The sequence below is a fragment of the Salmo salar genome, chromosome ssa28 (assembly GCF_905237065.1).
Source record: "Salmo salar chromosome ssa28, Ssal_v3.1, whole genome shotgun sequence".
Taxonomy (NCBI): Eukaryota; Metazoa; Chordata; class Actinopteri; order Salmoniformes; family Salmonidae; genus Salmo; species Salmo salar.
The window spans coordinates 21,121,124-21,136,995 of record NC_059469.1 but is presented as its reverse complement, the minus strand read 5'-3'; the positions used below and the strand labels follow the sequence as shown (position 1 = coordinate 21,136,995).

At 44.2% G+C, this 15,872-nt stretch overlaps 1 protein-coding gene across 11 annotated transcripts in view; it reads right to left on the bottom strand.

The window, feature by feature from the left end:
• The window catches only part of cep170aa (centrosomal protein 170Aa), a 65,874-nt gene that overhangs the window by 17,370 nt on the left and 32,632 nt on the right, over nt 1–15,872 (bottom strand). For 9 of the 11 annotated variants that reach the window (XM_014179957.2, XM_014179958.2, XM_014179960.2 and 6 more), the window contains 2 exons: nt 13,896–14,033; nt 7,162–7,623 (listed from right to left, as the gene is read on the bottom strand). In XM_014179957.2, the coding sequence (XP_014035432.1) occupies nt 7,162–7,623; nt 13,896–14,033 (600 nt within the window). Of the gene's footprint in view, nt 1–7,161; nt 7,624–9,997; nt 10,255–13,895; nt 14,034–15,872 lie in introns of those variants that run through there. The other 2 variants (XM_014179966.2, XM_014179965.2) reach the window with 2 other exon arrangements.

Below are 15,872 nucleotides of genomic sequence, written 5' to 3'. Positions count from 1 at the left end.
GCACAGCAGCGTTAACCCTCTAACACACAGACAAATGTAAAATGTCAAACCTCCATCACACAGTGTAAAAACACACAAAAACATTCACAACCTTCTTCAGTAAGTGAGTAAAACCACCAAAACGTAACATAATTATTAAACTGTTGGTTAATTTACGTCACAAACAACAAAGTTAACCCTTACTTTGCAGTGTAAAAGCTACACAGTATCTCCAGGCGGTCCCCATGCACCCCGTGCACCGCCTGCCTCTCCATCCATTGTGTTTCAGAGACCCACCTGAGAACATGAATATTAACACAGCAGCCTCTGGCTCGTCTCACTTTCCCGTCCTCACGCTTGACGGCACACACACAGCTCTCTGTCCCTGGGGCTGACGGCAGCACTGAGCACCACTGAGCACGACTCAGACACACATGTATGGTTTATACAAACACACCAGGCTCCTAAGCTCCCAGTCCTGACCGCCTGCAGCACAACAACTCCAACCTCAACACCGACCCCTGTTTCTCCCTCCTCTCGGTCCCACAGCTAGACTCCCACCACAGCCTCTGGAAGGTACAGCTTCAGAATAACCCCAGAAACCGAGTACAGGAGCCACACCTAAAACTGGAAAGACTGCATTGTCCAGCAGCATTGTATGTACTGTAGCACTCAGCAGCTCAGCCTCTGACTTCACCTTCATACATGCTATGTGCTTCATAAATCTCTATTCATACCATCCTGCCTGCGCCCCACCCCCACCCCCACCCCCAGCTATCGTACACCATAGATTAGCAGCCATTTAATTAGCCAGCTCCAAAGAGTAGCTAGCGCCCAGCCCACACTCTCTCCTGAGTCCTGTCAAACAGCATCCCACAGCAAAATAACCCTACTCAGCAGTTAGCAGGGAGAAGAGGTAGAGAGAAAGAGAGAGAGAGAGCAAGAGAGAGAGAGAGAGATTCATGTTGTCGTACCCAAAAAGTGCATTAAAAAAGGCCCAATGTTGGTAATAAAGATGCAGAGAGAGATAGTGTCCAGGCTCCAATTAAAATATGAAACAAAGGAAAAGCACAACTAAAACACTATGTGGATGAATTATTAAGGAGATGGGATGGATGTGGCCTGGCTCCTTGGTGTTCAGCAGAAAATCAGTGCCTTACGCAGGGAGAATGGAGAATGGGGGAGGTAGAAAGGCAGGTAGCCACTATGCCATCCATGCTAAGCTCAGGCAATGGGTGTCAGAGCTGGGAGACGGCTGGGGGATTTAGAAGTACTGGCGACTAATCCCGAGGAAGTAGCAAATATTCTGACTGCCATTAACAGACCCATACTGTATGTAGTCTCTGGGTTTATGTAGGGCAGAGAGCCATGCTGTATGTAGTCTCTGGGTTTATGTAGGATAGAGAGCCATACTGTATGTAGTCTCTGGGTTTATGTAGGGCAGAGAGCCATGCTGTAGTCTCTGGGTTTATGTAGGACAGAGAGCCATACTGTATGTAGTCTCTGGGTTTATGTAGGACAGAGAGCCATACTGTATGTAGTCTCTGGGTTTATGTAGGGCAGAGAGCCATACAGTATGTAGTCTCTGGGTTTATGTAGGGCAGAGAGCCATGCTATAGTCTCTGGGTTTATGTAGGACAGAGAGCCATACTGTATGTAGTCTCTGGGTTTATGTAGGACAGAGAGCCATACTGTATGTAGTCTCTGGGTTTATGTAGGGCAGACATCCATTTTGTATGTAGTCTCTGGGTTTATGTAGGACAGAGAGCCATGCTGTATGTAGTCTCTGGGTTTATGTAGGACAGAGAGCCATACTGTAGTCTCTGGGTTTATGTAGGGCAGAGAGCCATACTGTATGTAGTCTCTGGGTTTATGTAGGGCAGAGTGTGATACTGTATGTCGTCTCTGGGTTTATGTAGGGCAGAGAGCCATACTGTATGTAGTCTCTGGGTTTATGTAGGGCAGAGAGCCATACTGTATGTCGTCTCTGGGTTTATGTAGGGCAGAGAGCCATACTGTATGTAGTCTCTGGGTTTATGTAGGACAGAGAGCCATACTGTAGTCTCTGGGTTTATGTAGGGCAGAGAGCCATACTGTATGTAGTCTCTGGGTTTATGTAGGGCAGAGTGTGATACTGTATGTAGTCTCTGGGTATATGTAGGTCAGAGAGCCATACTGTATGTCGTCTCTGGGTTTATGTAGGGTAGAGAGCCATACTGTAGTCTCTGGGTTTATGTAGGGCAGAGAGCCATACTGTATGTAGTCTCTGGGTTTATGTAGGGTAGAGAGCCATACTGTAGTCTCTGGGTTTATGTAGGGCAAAGAGCCATACTGTAGTCTCTGGGTTTATGTAGGGCAGAGAGCCATACTGTATGTAGTCTCTGGGTTTATGTAGGGCAGAGTGTGATACTGTATGTAGTCTCTGGGTATATGTAGGGCAGAGAGCCATACTGTATGTCGTCTCTGGGTTTATGTAGGGTAGAGAGCCATACTGTAGTCTCTGGGTTTATGTAGGGCAGAGAGCCATACTGTATGTAGTCTCTGGGTTTATGTAGGGTAGAGAGCCATACTGTAGTCTCTGGGTTTATGTAGGGCAAAGAGCCATACTGTAGTCTCTGGGTTTATGTAGGGCAGAGAGCCATACTGTAGTCTCTGGGTTCATGTAGGGCAGAGAGCCATACTGTATGTAGTCTCTGGGTTTATGTAGGACAGAGAGCCATACTGTAGTCTCTGGGTTTATGTAGGACAGAGAGCCATACTGTATGTAGTCTCTGGGTTTATGTAGGGTAGAGAGCCATACTGTAGTCTCTGGGTTTATGTAGGGCAAAGAGCCATACTGTAGTCTCTGGGTTTATGTAGGGCAAAGAGCCATACTGTAGTCTCTGGGTTTATGTAGGGCAGAGAGCCATACTGTAGTCTCTGGGTTTATGTAGGACAGAGAGCCATACTGTATGTAGTCTCTGGGTTTATGTAGGACAGAGAGCCATACTGTAGTCTCTGGGTTTATGTAGGGCAGAGAGAATTAAGTTTGAAGAATCACCAGAGTCAGAGTGGTAGGTTGTACATAGAGAGCCATAATTGTGTGGGAGGGTGATTATATTTGTCCTATATTTACTGTATATTTGTACAAGAGTGTAATATTCGCATGTGTGAATTGGAAATGTGTTTTTTGCATATCCCGACTCTCCCTGAGACACCCTCGGAGAGTGGGGTCATGACCAGGGTCTGGGAGCCATTTGATTTGATTTGATAAGTGGGTGTCTCTGTCAGTGATATGAAGTACACAGAAGGATTTCAACATCTATTTGCTTGAGGGTGGGGACCTTTATAGAATTACATAAACATACACTATTTGAGATAAAGGACATTTAAAGAGCGCAGACGGCCACCTATCATTTCATGGAGATGGTGTGACTTCATAGGGAATTTTGTCTGACCAGAGTTTCCTGGAGGAGAAGAATCATACAGCTAGATAAACCACTAAGACGAGTAGCGAGCAAAGCCTTCTCCCGGGATGAAAGTCAGATCAGGCTACAGGGGGAGTAAACACGCAATGGCCTTTCTTTGCCTTTTAGCTTAGAGTACGACTGCTGCTACCGGCATTAGCAAAGTAGAAGACATGCTTCTACTGGAAGGTAACATGACCTCCTCCACACTGATCCTCAACACGGGAGGCCCACAAGGGTGCGACTTCAGTTTCCTCTTGTACTCCCTGTATACCCACGACCTCACACAGTTCCAACTCCATCATCAAGCTCGCCGACGACACGACAGTAGTAGGCCTGATTACCAACGGCAACGAGATGGCCTACGGACATGAGGTAGGCACTCTGACGATGTGGTGCCAACGTCAGCAAAACAAAGGAGCTGATTGTGGACTTCAGTATTAACCAGACTGGGCATGACCCCATCCTTATCAACAGGGCCGCCGTGGAGACGGCGAAAAACTTCAATATCCTTGGCGTACACATCTCAGAGGAGCTGAAATGTTCAAACCAGGCAGACACCGTGCTGAAGAAGGCACAACAGCGACTCTTGAACCTCAGGAGGCTGAAGAAATTCTGTCTGTCCCTGAGGACTCTCACAGTGTTGTACAGGAGCACCATCAAGAGCATACTGTTCTGTCGGGCTGCATCACAGCCTGGTATGGCAACTCCACCACCGCTCCCCGCAAGGCTCTACATAGGGTGGTACGCTCAGCCGAACAACACCATGTGTCACAGGAAATCCAAGAAGATCATTAAGGCCAAGAAGATCATCAAGGACCTCAGCCACCCGAGCCACGGCCTGTTCTCCCCGCTTCCATCACTCAGACGTGGGCAGTATAGGAGCATCATGGCAAAAACTGTCAGTCGGCCAATAGCTTCTACCCCCAGACCATCAGGCTGATGATTATTTAAAAAAAAAAAGTATATATTAAATTGTTTATTTTACCCTTATTTTACCAGGTAAGTTGACTGAGAACACATTGTCATTTACATAAATTACCTGGGGAATAGTTAGAGGGGAGACGAGGAGGGATGAATGAGCCAATTGGAAGCTGGGGATGATTAAGTGGCCATGATTGTATGAGGGCCAGTTTGGGAGTTTAATAATAATAATAATAATTTATAAAATGTCTATAGTGCTTTTCAAAAGCAAAAAACAAACACGCAATGCATCACCATGAGTAGCCTAGCCAGTACATCACATTGAGTAGCCTAGCTAGTACATCATATTGAGTAGCCTAGCTAGGTCATCACATTGAGTAGCCTAGCTAGTACATCACATTGAGTAGCCTAGCTAGGTCATCACATTGAGTAGCCTAGCTAGTACATCACATTGAGTAGCCTTGCTAGTACATCACATTGAGTAGCCTAGCTAGTACATCACATTGAGTAGCCTAGCTAGGTCATCACATTGAGTAGCCTAGCTAGTACATCACATTGAGTAGCCTAGCTAGGTCATCACATTGAGTAGCCTAGCTAGGTCATCACATTGAGTAGCCTAGCTAGTACATCACATTGAGTAGCCTAGCTAGGTCATCACATTGAGTAGCCTAGCTAGTACATCACATTGAGTAGCCTAGCTAGGTCATCACATTGAGTAGCCTAGCTATTACATCACATTGAGTAGCCTAGCTAATACATCACATTGAGTAGCCTAGCTAGTACATCACATTGAGTAGCCTAGCTAGGTCATCACATTGAGTAGCCTAGCTAGTACATCACATTGAGTAGCCTAGCTAGTACATCACATTGAGTAGCCTAGCTAGTACATCACATTGAGTAGCCTAGCTAGGTCATCACATTGAGTAGCCTAGCTAGTACATCACATTGAGTAGCCTAGCTAGGTCATCACATTGAGTAGCCTAGCTAGTACATCACATTGAGTAGCCTAGCTAGGTCATCACATTGAGTAGCCTAGCTATTACATCACATTGAGTAGCCTAGCTAATACATCACATTGAGTAGCCTAGCTAGTACATCACATTGAGTAGCCTAGCTAGGTCATCACATTGAGTAGCCTAGCTAGTACATCACATTGAGTAGCCTAGCTAGTACATCACATTGAGTAGCCTAGCTAGTACATCACATTGAGTAGCCTAGCTAGGTCATCACATTGAGTAGCCTAGCTAGTACATCACATTGAGTAGCCTAGCTAGGTCATCACATTGAGTAGCCTAGCTAGTGCATCACATTGAGTAGCCTAGCTATTACATCACATTGAGTAGCCTAGCTAGTACATCACATTGAGTAGCCTAGCTAGTACATCACATTGAGTAGCCTAGCTAGGTCATCACATTGAGTAGCCTAGCTAGCTAGTACATCACATCCAGTGATGTACTGGTTGACCTAACTATAGGTCAACCAATAGAGGCCAAGTCTTTGAGTGCATGCATCCCCAAAAGATGGAGATGGACAGTTCATGGCTTGATCAGAGGGTGATGAGGGAGATGGTTGATGAAGAGTCTGGTGACAATCATATAAAGGGCTACTCTGGGAACCAGCCTGAGTCGTGTAGCTACAGGACATCTCCTTCACCATTTGTATGGTACCCACTTGGGTGACGCCTCAGCAGCTCTGGGCGCCAGAAAGCTCACCACACAGAGTTCAGAGTAGTAGCCAGTCGTCCTCACTATGAGCCCTCTGCCTCAGCACTGCATTCCTCTACTGCATCTCCCATTCCTCTCAAGCTTCAGGTGACTCTTCAATTTATGTTTTCAAAACATCAGGGACCAGCAGCCAGGTGAAACACAAAAGCTGATACAGTGTCCAGATGCATCATTCGAACAAAAACTATTAGCCAGCTAGCTAGCCAAGTCGAAACGAGTTGACCTGCCAGTCCATCTGCAAATCTGTGGGTCAAAACCACCAGAAATATGCAACAAAACTCAACGTTATCAAAAACAAAACAGCTGATAAAAAAACAATTAAAAACACTTAAAAACGATTAAATATGTACATATTTACAGGAGCTCTCTGCTTAGGTTGCTACTAGGGCGCCATTGCAACTACAGAGCTACTAGCCTCCCTCTGATGTATCATTGTTACAGTTGTAAATATGTATATATTATTATTTGTATTATTGTTTCATTCACTTCTCACTTCCCCCCTGATGCTTCCCCTATGGACATTCCCTCTGGGACCCCTCCCACCAATGGACAGATATCATTGTTATTGTTGTCAATCCGTATTGTGGATATTCAGTGTTACAGCGCAATTTAAAGGCAATGTTCCCGTGTTAGTGGAGACTGCATTCACACTAAACGCTGCATATGTCGGTTCAATAGTAAATTACCTTTACATTTCTAGCGGGCAATCTGTAACGCCTCAGCGATACAGATTGAATAGCGCCCTAGGAGTTTCTGGGTCAAACAAGTCTTATTTTAGAGGATCAGATTGACCAACATTTTAGGATCTGTTCGTAGCGAGTAAGAGATAAGCTTTGTAAAGAGGATGCATTTTACAGGATCTCCCCAAAAACCTCCCAAAATAACACTCATGGTTTTTAGCAGTAAAACACATGTTGATCAGCTTAATTGTGAGGTTAGCAAGGCCAGATGTAGAACAGTTAGTAGAAGATACTGTAGTGTAGCTATAGGGAGGAATAAGTGCATTCGCTGATCTGGCAACAGATGGGGGACAGAGAGAAAGACAGGCAGGGATATAGGGAGGAGAGCAGGCAGGCTATGGCCCTCACCTTTGAGCCTCTTGAAGTGGACAGGGACATCACTCTTGATGCTCTTGCTGTCCTCCGTGGACTCACTGCGCACCGTGGGGGGGTCGTTCTGGGCCAGCCAATCAGCCACTTTGCTCTCAGAGACCATCATGGCGGCCTGCAGGGTGCTGAGGTCCTTGCTGCCAGAATGGGAGGCCTTCTTAGGCCGGGGCCGGTGGTCCGGAGTCAGCTTGGACACGTGGTCCTTGATCGTGACCTTGCCAGGGGAGGTGTCATCAAACTCGATTGTGAAGGCGTGAGGTGAGGCGTGGCCCTGAGTGCTGGCGCTGGCGGTAGCAGCAGCCCCCTCAGTGTCTTTGGTGGGGATCTCATGAATGCTGTCCTCGGCCATCTGAGCCTCCTTGGTGGGGATCTCAAAGTAGCTGGGCTCGGGGCCCAGGCCGTCCTCCCTAGGCCTCTCACTCCTCTTAGGCTCTCTGCCGTCTGTAGGTTCACAGAGAGGAGAACACTGGGGATCAGTATCTAGAGGTCAGAGGTCATGGGCCCCACATGGGCCGTTCAGCTGTGTCTGTTCTGTCTCACCATTAGTCTCAGCATTAGTCTGAATCAGTGTCTGAGGCCCTGGCAGAACACAGCCCTCTAAACAAAACAGGTCAAGCTGAGCTGGGGCCCATGCAGACAAGCACAAAGCCATGTAGTGTCCACTTTGACAATAACTGATGAGGAAGCCAATCAAACCCCCTTCAGGCTATACCTTAATAATGATTGTGTAACTTATTTTTGATTACATTAAGTGGCAAGGCATTATGGGATGTGGAGATGATGGATGATCTGATTGGACAGTGGAGAGACCATCTGGTTTATATGTATGACAAAGTGAGCAGCTGAGTTGTTCATGTAACATACAAAAAAGTTGGCTTTGCACATTTCCTCCCTAACAGAGTAAAGGAACTATATCAAAGTCAAATATTGAAGATATAATACCTACAGGGATTTACGACCCCCTATAAAGCCAAATCTTTCTTGAAAGTTATATCTTTCACTTCAACTTAAAATAACTTTTTGTCTCTTTTTGAAAACAGATAAACTCCCCATGTCTGCAACGAACTGGGGCTTTCAACAAAGTAAAACATTGAGTGAAATGAGACATAATGTTGTCCATATAGAGAACTACAGTGCCTTTGGAAAGTATTCAGACCCCTTGACATTTCCCACATTTTGTTACATTACAGCCTTATTCTAAAATGGATTAAATAAAAAAATCTACACACAATACCCCATAATGACAAAGCAAAAACAGGTTAGTAGACATTTTTGGAAATGTATTAAAAAAAAAATATTTTTAAATGAAATACCTTATTTAAATAAGTATTCAGACCCTTTGCTATGAGACTCTAAACTGAGTTCAGGTGCATCCTGTTTCCATTGATCATCCTTGAGATGTTTCTACAACTTGATTGGAGTCCACCTGTGGTAAATTCAATTCATTGGACATGATTTGGAAAGGCACACACCTGTCTATATAAGGTCCCACAGTTGACAGTGCATGTCAGAGCAAAAACCAAGCCCTGAGGTTGAAGGAATTGTCCTTAGAGCTCCGAGACATAATTGTGTGTGGAGGCACAGATCTGGGGAAGGTTACCAAAACACCAAAACCACAGTGGCCTCCATCATTCTTGAATGGAAGAAGTTTGGAACCACCAAGACACTTCCTAGAGCTGGGCGCCCGGCCAAACTGAGCAATCGGGGGAGAAGGGCCTTGGTCAGGAAGGTGACCAAGAACCAAATGGTCACTCTGACAGAGCTCCAGAGTTTCTCTGTGGAGATGGGAGAACCTTCCAGAAGGACAACCATTTCTGCAGCCCTCCACCAATCAGGCCTTTATGGAAGAGTGGCCAGACGGAAGCCACTCATCAGTAAAAGGCACATGACAGCCCGCTTGGAGGTTCCCAAAAGGCACCTAAAGTCTCTCAGACTATGAGAAACAACATTGTCTGGTCTGATGAAACCAAGATTTAGCACTTTGGCCTGAATGCCAAGCGTCATGTCTGGAGGAAGCCTGGCTCCATCCCTACGGTGAAGTATAGTGGTGGCAGCATCATGCTGTGTGGATGTTTTTCAGAGGCAGGGACTGGGAGAACAGTCAGGATCGAGGCAAAGATGAACGGAGCAAAGTACAGAGAGCTCCTTGATGAAAACCTGCTCCAATTTTTTATAAGTTAGCAAACACTTCTAAAAACCTGTTTTTGCTTTGTCATTATGGGCTATTGTGTGTAGATTGATGAGGAAAACAAACAATTTAATACATTTTAGAATAAAGCTGTAACGTAACAACATTTTAAAAATTAAAGGGGTCTGAATACTTTCCGAAGGCACTGTACATTCAAACTGGTACCACTTGCATCAGGTCCTAGATTATAGTCACCAACAGGTCTGGCAGTAAATAAGGCTGTGCTTTCAGGTTTCATCCTATCCAAGCATCAATAACACCCACTGCTTCCCAGAACAAGACAATCAGAACTTAAGCCTAGAACTTCCCTTTTTTATAAATCTACCACCCTTCCTCTAATGATCACATTAAGACTCATGTGACTGATGTGAAAACTCAACTCAAAAGCACTAAGGGTCATGGTGGCCATTCATTTAACATGGACACTCAGTGTACTGTACATTAGAGTCCATGAGACATACAAGCATTACTAACAGCACCCATGTCATTACATATTAATGACAGGAACCAAATGTATACTTAACAACATAATACATCTAAGTAATCTGGCAGGACTTTAGGTGTTTTACACTCATTAATCCACCACCCTGAAGTGAACAGAGTGCCTTTAAAAGTGAGAACACATACCTCAAAGCTGAAACGGCCTGACTGCAAGTTCAGGCAGAGGTGGGTCCCTCTTCAAAATTAAAGCCTCAGTTCGGATTCCCAGTAAACTATGTCCTTAAATTGAGTAATTAGCAAAACAATATATATAAGGACTTTAGCAAGTTACTACAGACTAGATAGCGAATGAGAGTTTCAGTGTTGGAGAAAGCGGTTTCTTTCAGCGCTCTGTGAGAGCTGGTGCAATGGCGTAACCCAATAGCCCTGAGTGACAATACATAAGGATGGGGGCTGGGGGCGGCTACAACAGAATCTATTCAATAGTACATGAGACCGTTCCTCTAAACTATCTCACTTCCCCTCCACTGCTACCTTCTGTTGTTAGTTAGCCTCTCTCTACTAGGGCAAGTGGGGGTAGTATGCCCTCTCCACACTACAGAAATAGCTATGGGAGGAGATTAGATTATAAATTGTCTCTTTGATGTTTGGAACTGTATTGTGGGTACACCTTATTGGCGTACCCTTATTATGTGCCTTCTTTGGGCTCCCAAGAGACTCTAGGCTTTCAGGAAAATAATGCTGATTCATTAAAAAGGTTTTCTGTCTTTCCTCCACACCAGTCGAAGTTCCCTTTGTTGACTAAAGAATGCCTGCAGATAATGCTATTCAAAGCTGAAGGTTCTTTGGCTAGATAAACTCACAATGTATGCCCCTGCGAGAGAAAGAGGAAAAGAGAGAGAGAGAGAGTGCAGCTGGACAGTGAGGAGAGGAGGGTGGATATGGTGTCTTGTTTTGAACAGAGAGAGTGTTGTCCTCAGTGACTTCCCTTAAGTGGCATTCGAAGCGGAGGGTGTGAGTGCTTTCAGATTCAGTGCAGTTTGAATAAGAAGACGGAGCAGTTTCTACACAATCACATAGAACTCCATAACATTATATGGGTATCCTATAGACTTCAGCACCCACTACCAGCCTACCACCCACGCTCACTGCAAGCTGTCTACACTGCACACGTATCCTTTACATTGAATGACCATGAATATAACCCCAGATCTGTTTTTATGCCGCCGTAGAGACATGGCTTACAATTACATACATAACACGCCAGTGCACTCTGTTGACACTGGGGAAATATTGGGGCTGTCACTAAAGACTGGTCAGGAAGGCCCACTGTTTGTGACACTTTCCTTGGGGACGCTGTCCATATTAACAGCTGACAGATCAGTCAACTGCCCTCTACTGTGGGCCTCTCAATAACAGAGATAAGGACAGGTCAGTGGTCACTACATACCATCTACTGTACATTAGAGCACTGCTTTCACAATAATATTGCAATTTTACAGTTGAAGTTGGAAGTTTACATACACTTAGGTTGGAGTCATTAAAACTCGTTTTTCAACCACTCCACAAATTTCTTGTTAACAAACTATAGTTTTGGCAAGTCGGTTAGGACATCTACTTTGTGCATGACACAAGTAATTTTCCAACAATTGTTTACAGACAGATTATTCCACTTATAATTCACTGTATCACAATTCCAGTGGGTCAGAAGTTTACATGCACTAAGTTGACTGTGCCGTTAAACAGCTTGGAAAATTCCAGAAAATTATGTCATGGCTTTAGAAGCTTCTGATAGGCTAATTGACATCATTTGAGTCAATTGGAGGTGTACCTGTGGATGTATTTCAAGGCCTACCTTCAAACTCAGTGCCGCTTTGCTTGAAATCATGGGAAAATCAAAAGAAATCAACCAAGACCTCAGAAAAAAATTGTAGACCTCCACAAGTCTGGTTAATCCTTGGGAGCAATTTCCAACTGCCTGAAGGTACTATATTCATCTGTACAAACAATAGTACGCAAGTATTAAAACCATGGGACCATGCAGCCGTCATACCGCTCGGGAAGAAGACAAGTTCTGTCTCCTAGAGATGAACGTACTTTGGTGCAAAAAGAGAAAATCAATCCCAGAACAACAGCAAAGGATCTTGTGAAGATGCTGGAGGAAACAGGTACAAAAGTATCTATATCCACAGTAAAACGAGTCCTATATCGACACAACCTGAAAGGCCGCTCAGCAAGGAAGAAGCCACTGCTCCAAAACCGCCATAAAAAAGCCAGACTACGGTTTGCAACTGCACATGGGGACAAAGATCATACTTTTTGGAGAAATGTCCCCTGGTCTGATGAAACAAAAATAGAACTGTTTGGCCATAATGACCATCATTATGTTTGGAGAAAAAAGGGGACGCTTGCAAGCCAAAGAACACCATCCCAACCGTGAAGCACAGGGGTGGCAGCATCATGTTGTGGGGGGGGCTTTGATGCAGGAGGGACTGGTGCACTTCACAAAATAGATGGCATCATGAGGGAGGAAAATGATGTGGATATATTGAAGAAACATCTCAAGACATCAGTGAGGAAGTTAAAGCTTGGTCGCAAATGGGTCTTCCAAATGGACAATGACCCCAAGCATACTTCCAAAGCTGTGGCAAAATGGCTTAAGGACAACAAAGTCAAGGTATTGGAGTGACCATTACAAAGCCCTGACCACAAACCTATAGAACATTTGTGGGCAGAACTGAAAAAGCGTATGCGAGCAAGGAGGCCTACAAACCTGACTCAGTTACACCAGTTTTGTCAGGAGGAATGGACCAAAATTCACCCAACTTATTGTGGGAAGCTTGTGGAAGGGAACCCAAAACGTTTGACCCAAGTTAAACAATGTAAAGGCAATGCTGCCAAATACTAATTGAGTGTATGTAAACTTCTGACCCACTGGGAATGTGATGAAAGAAATAAAAGCTGAAATAAATAATTCTCTCTACTATTATTCTGACATTTCACATTCTTAAAATAAAGTGGTGATCCTAACTAACCTAAGACAGGGAATTACTAGGATTAAATGTCAGGAATTGTGAAAAACTGAGTTTTAATGTATTTGGCTAAGGTGTATGTAAACTTCCGACTTCAACTGTACATTTTCCCCCCAAAGTGAACATGGTCGTAATACAAATATCCTTACATTAATCGACTGTTGTTTAATAGATTTGTAATTCAAAGGTAGCCTACACTATACTTTCTACACATGCCAATGGTCACACAAAGAAACTGTTAAATTGCTTCAACTTACTGAGTTCCATGGTAGATGCAACCTCTCCCATACTTGAATTAAAATAAAAGTCCTCCAGGCTTTCCGATCACAAGCCTCAATTTATCCCAAAATGTTGGCTTTCCTAAGGGCTGCCGAGGACATGCACTGCACTGGTGCTATTGTCCAGCTCTGACTGTTGATAGTGTAAGGATAGCTCTATGATCTAATAGTCTAAGATGTCTGGTCGGCCTTCCCCCAGTCCACCCCAGCACCCATTGGGTGTCTTGCTGCGTCCAAGCCTGGCCTAATCTCTAATCCTGTTACTCCTGCCCATCACAAGTTAATGGGATCCCAGTCCTCCGGACCAACACAGACACACACAGAGTGTATATACATACTGCGTACTGCGAGTCCGGATGGCCATTACCCTCAATACACAGAGACAGGATAAGCCTGGGAATTAACATAAAGCAACCATTTCACTACTTACAGAAAGTATTCTGTGCTTTATGTTCCAACGTTGGCATGCTATAGTTCTGTTATAACCACGGGATTATTTCAGAACAAACATTGCATAGGGTACAATGATCAACCAGGAACGTCTACAAACAAATTGCCAGTTCAAATTCTCTGCCAATTCATAAAAACTGAGCACGAGTAAAAAGATCGCAAATCAGTTTATTTTGATTTGACCTCAAGCCATCAGGAATGTCATTGGATCATGTTCTTTAAGCCTTAGAGTATACTGTACAGTATGCATGTATCTGAACATCTTGCCATGTTCACATTCTTTTTCATTTGAGATATGATGAGGTCATTTTCTTTGGTTCTTACCTGCTGCAGAGCTGTCATGCTTCTTCCCACACGTCTTGGTCTCCTGCTTGAAGGAGTTTTCATCGTCTGCGTCCCCATCCCCCCACCAAGATGGCTGTCCATACAGAGGGGTCCCCCGGTGCAATGCTGCTATGTCCCCTATAACACAAACACAAGAAGTTTCACTAGATTTAGATTGAATAATCTACCCATTGTGCTTGTGAAACATGCATGTACATTAATGAAATCAATGGACACAGTAACAGGCCAGAAGTTACTGTGATGGTCATGCAATACTTCCTGAGCACAGCTGCACTAGTGTCTTTTAATCCCTCTGTCTTAAAGCTGGATGATGGGTCATGAAGCACTGATTTGGCTTTAGCCATTCCACTGACCTACATAACCCAGTCAGCAGGACACAGAGGGACAAACCCATCAACACCATGCTCTGCTCCCTTATCACCAATGAGCTTAACTCAACACACAACCAACACATATGGCAGATCTGACTTCAAACAGACTGGCTGGAGGTTGGCTATGTTTATCGGTTGAAATGTTTAAGAGGAGAATCTCTTCCTGGACTTTGTCTGAACCTCATTTGACCCAACAGACACATTTCTCGGTGTTACAGATGGGATATTTCTACCTTCTCCTCTCCCCACTGCTAAAGGCCTGGAGTCATAAATAGATGTACGACTACCAGTGTATCCCTCTAAAACTTCACAGCAATACTCTTGACTTCACCCAGCTGAATCCAGCTATGATGTTTACATTGGTGTGACCAGTGCTTGACTTAGGTAGGAGTTCACCAGAGCTGAGTATCGGCACCTAAAATGTTCTACTGCTTGAGCTCCTGTTCCTCTTATAGAATATTAGCTCAAAAGTACTGTGGAGTTCCTGCACCTAAATGTAAACAGTACCGGCACCCAAAATGAGTACCGGCATCTATTTCAGTCCAAGTCAAGCCCAATAGTATGTTGCTAGTTGAACCCAGGTCGGGACATGATGTGTAGGCCAATTTACTGCAAATAAAGTCACAATAGCTAAATGGAACATAATCACTTCAAGTTAAAGTAAGCACTGACTTTGCATGCAGATGCCGGCTCTTCATTTGATCACCCTGTTGCAGGGTAACTTTTCTGAAATGCAAGACATTTAAAACTTGTTGTATATTTGAGGTTTAAAAAGGCTTCTGAAGTTTGTAATTCCCACTTGGAAATTTCAGACTTGATTTTTCCTTAAGAAAAACCGATCAACCCCTATAAAAACCACTATGAATTATAATCCACATAACAATTCACATTTCCTGTTGCTGCAGGATAATTATTCTGCTTTGGCAAACTAGCTCAAATTAAGATCCTACATATGTTGAGCAAAACCCAGAGAAAGCATTAATTGCAGTGCATACTTACAGATGCTTGTGTTAAAAATGCCTATAAATGCCTATTACTGCTGCAAGATTGGTGAGGAGCCTATAAATGCTGCAAGCTTGGTGAGGAGCTATGCCTGCTTGCATAATATCTCCAGTGAACCTTTGGTGGTGTGCTGCAGAGAGGAAAGGGAACATACAGTGACTCCCTGAGTCTGAGTCGTCAGGGGGGAACAACACATTAGCATCAAACTGACAATTAACAGGCTAAAATATCCAGGTGGCAGCGAAGGAGAAACACATGTAAACGCTTCCTGCCTCCTATTTTTTAAGGGCCGTCGGGTAATGGAGGAGACGTATGTGGATGTGCCTCTGCCTATCATTATAGGCCCTCTGCTGAAGGCCCCCACTGCAGATGTTGTAATTAAACACATAGTGGGTGGCAAGCAGGGTTGCATGTAATGTTGGTACACTGGACTCATGGATTAAGCCTGATGACCCATATGACAGTGTTAGAACATCTGTTGTTTTGATCCGGAGACTATAGACAATGGCTTAAGCCATTCATTAAGGACATCTTCTCATATTTCAGAACAAACTACTCAATCCATAGGGACAAAACAGCTTAA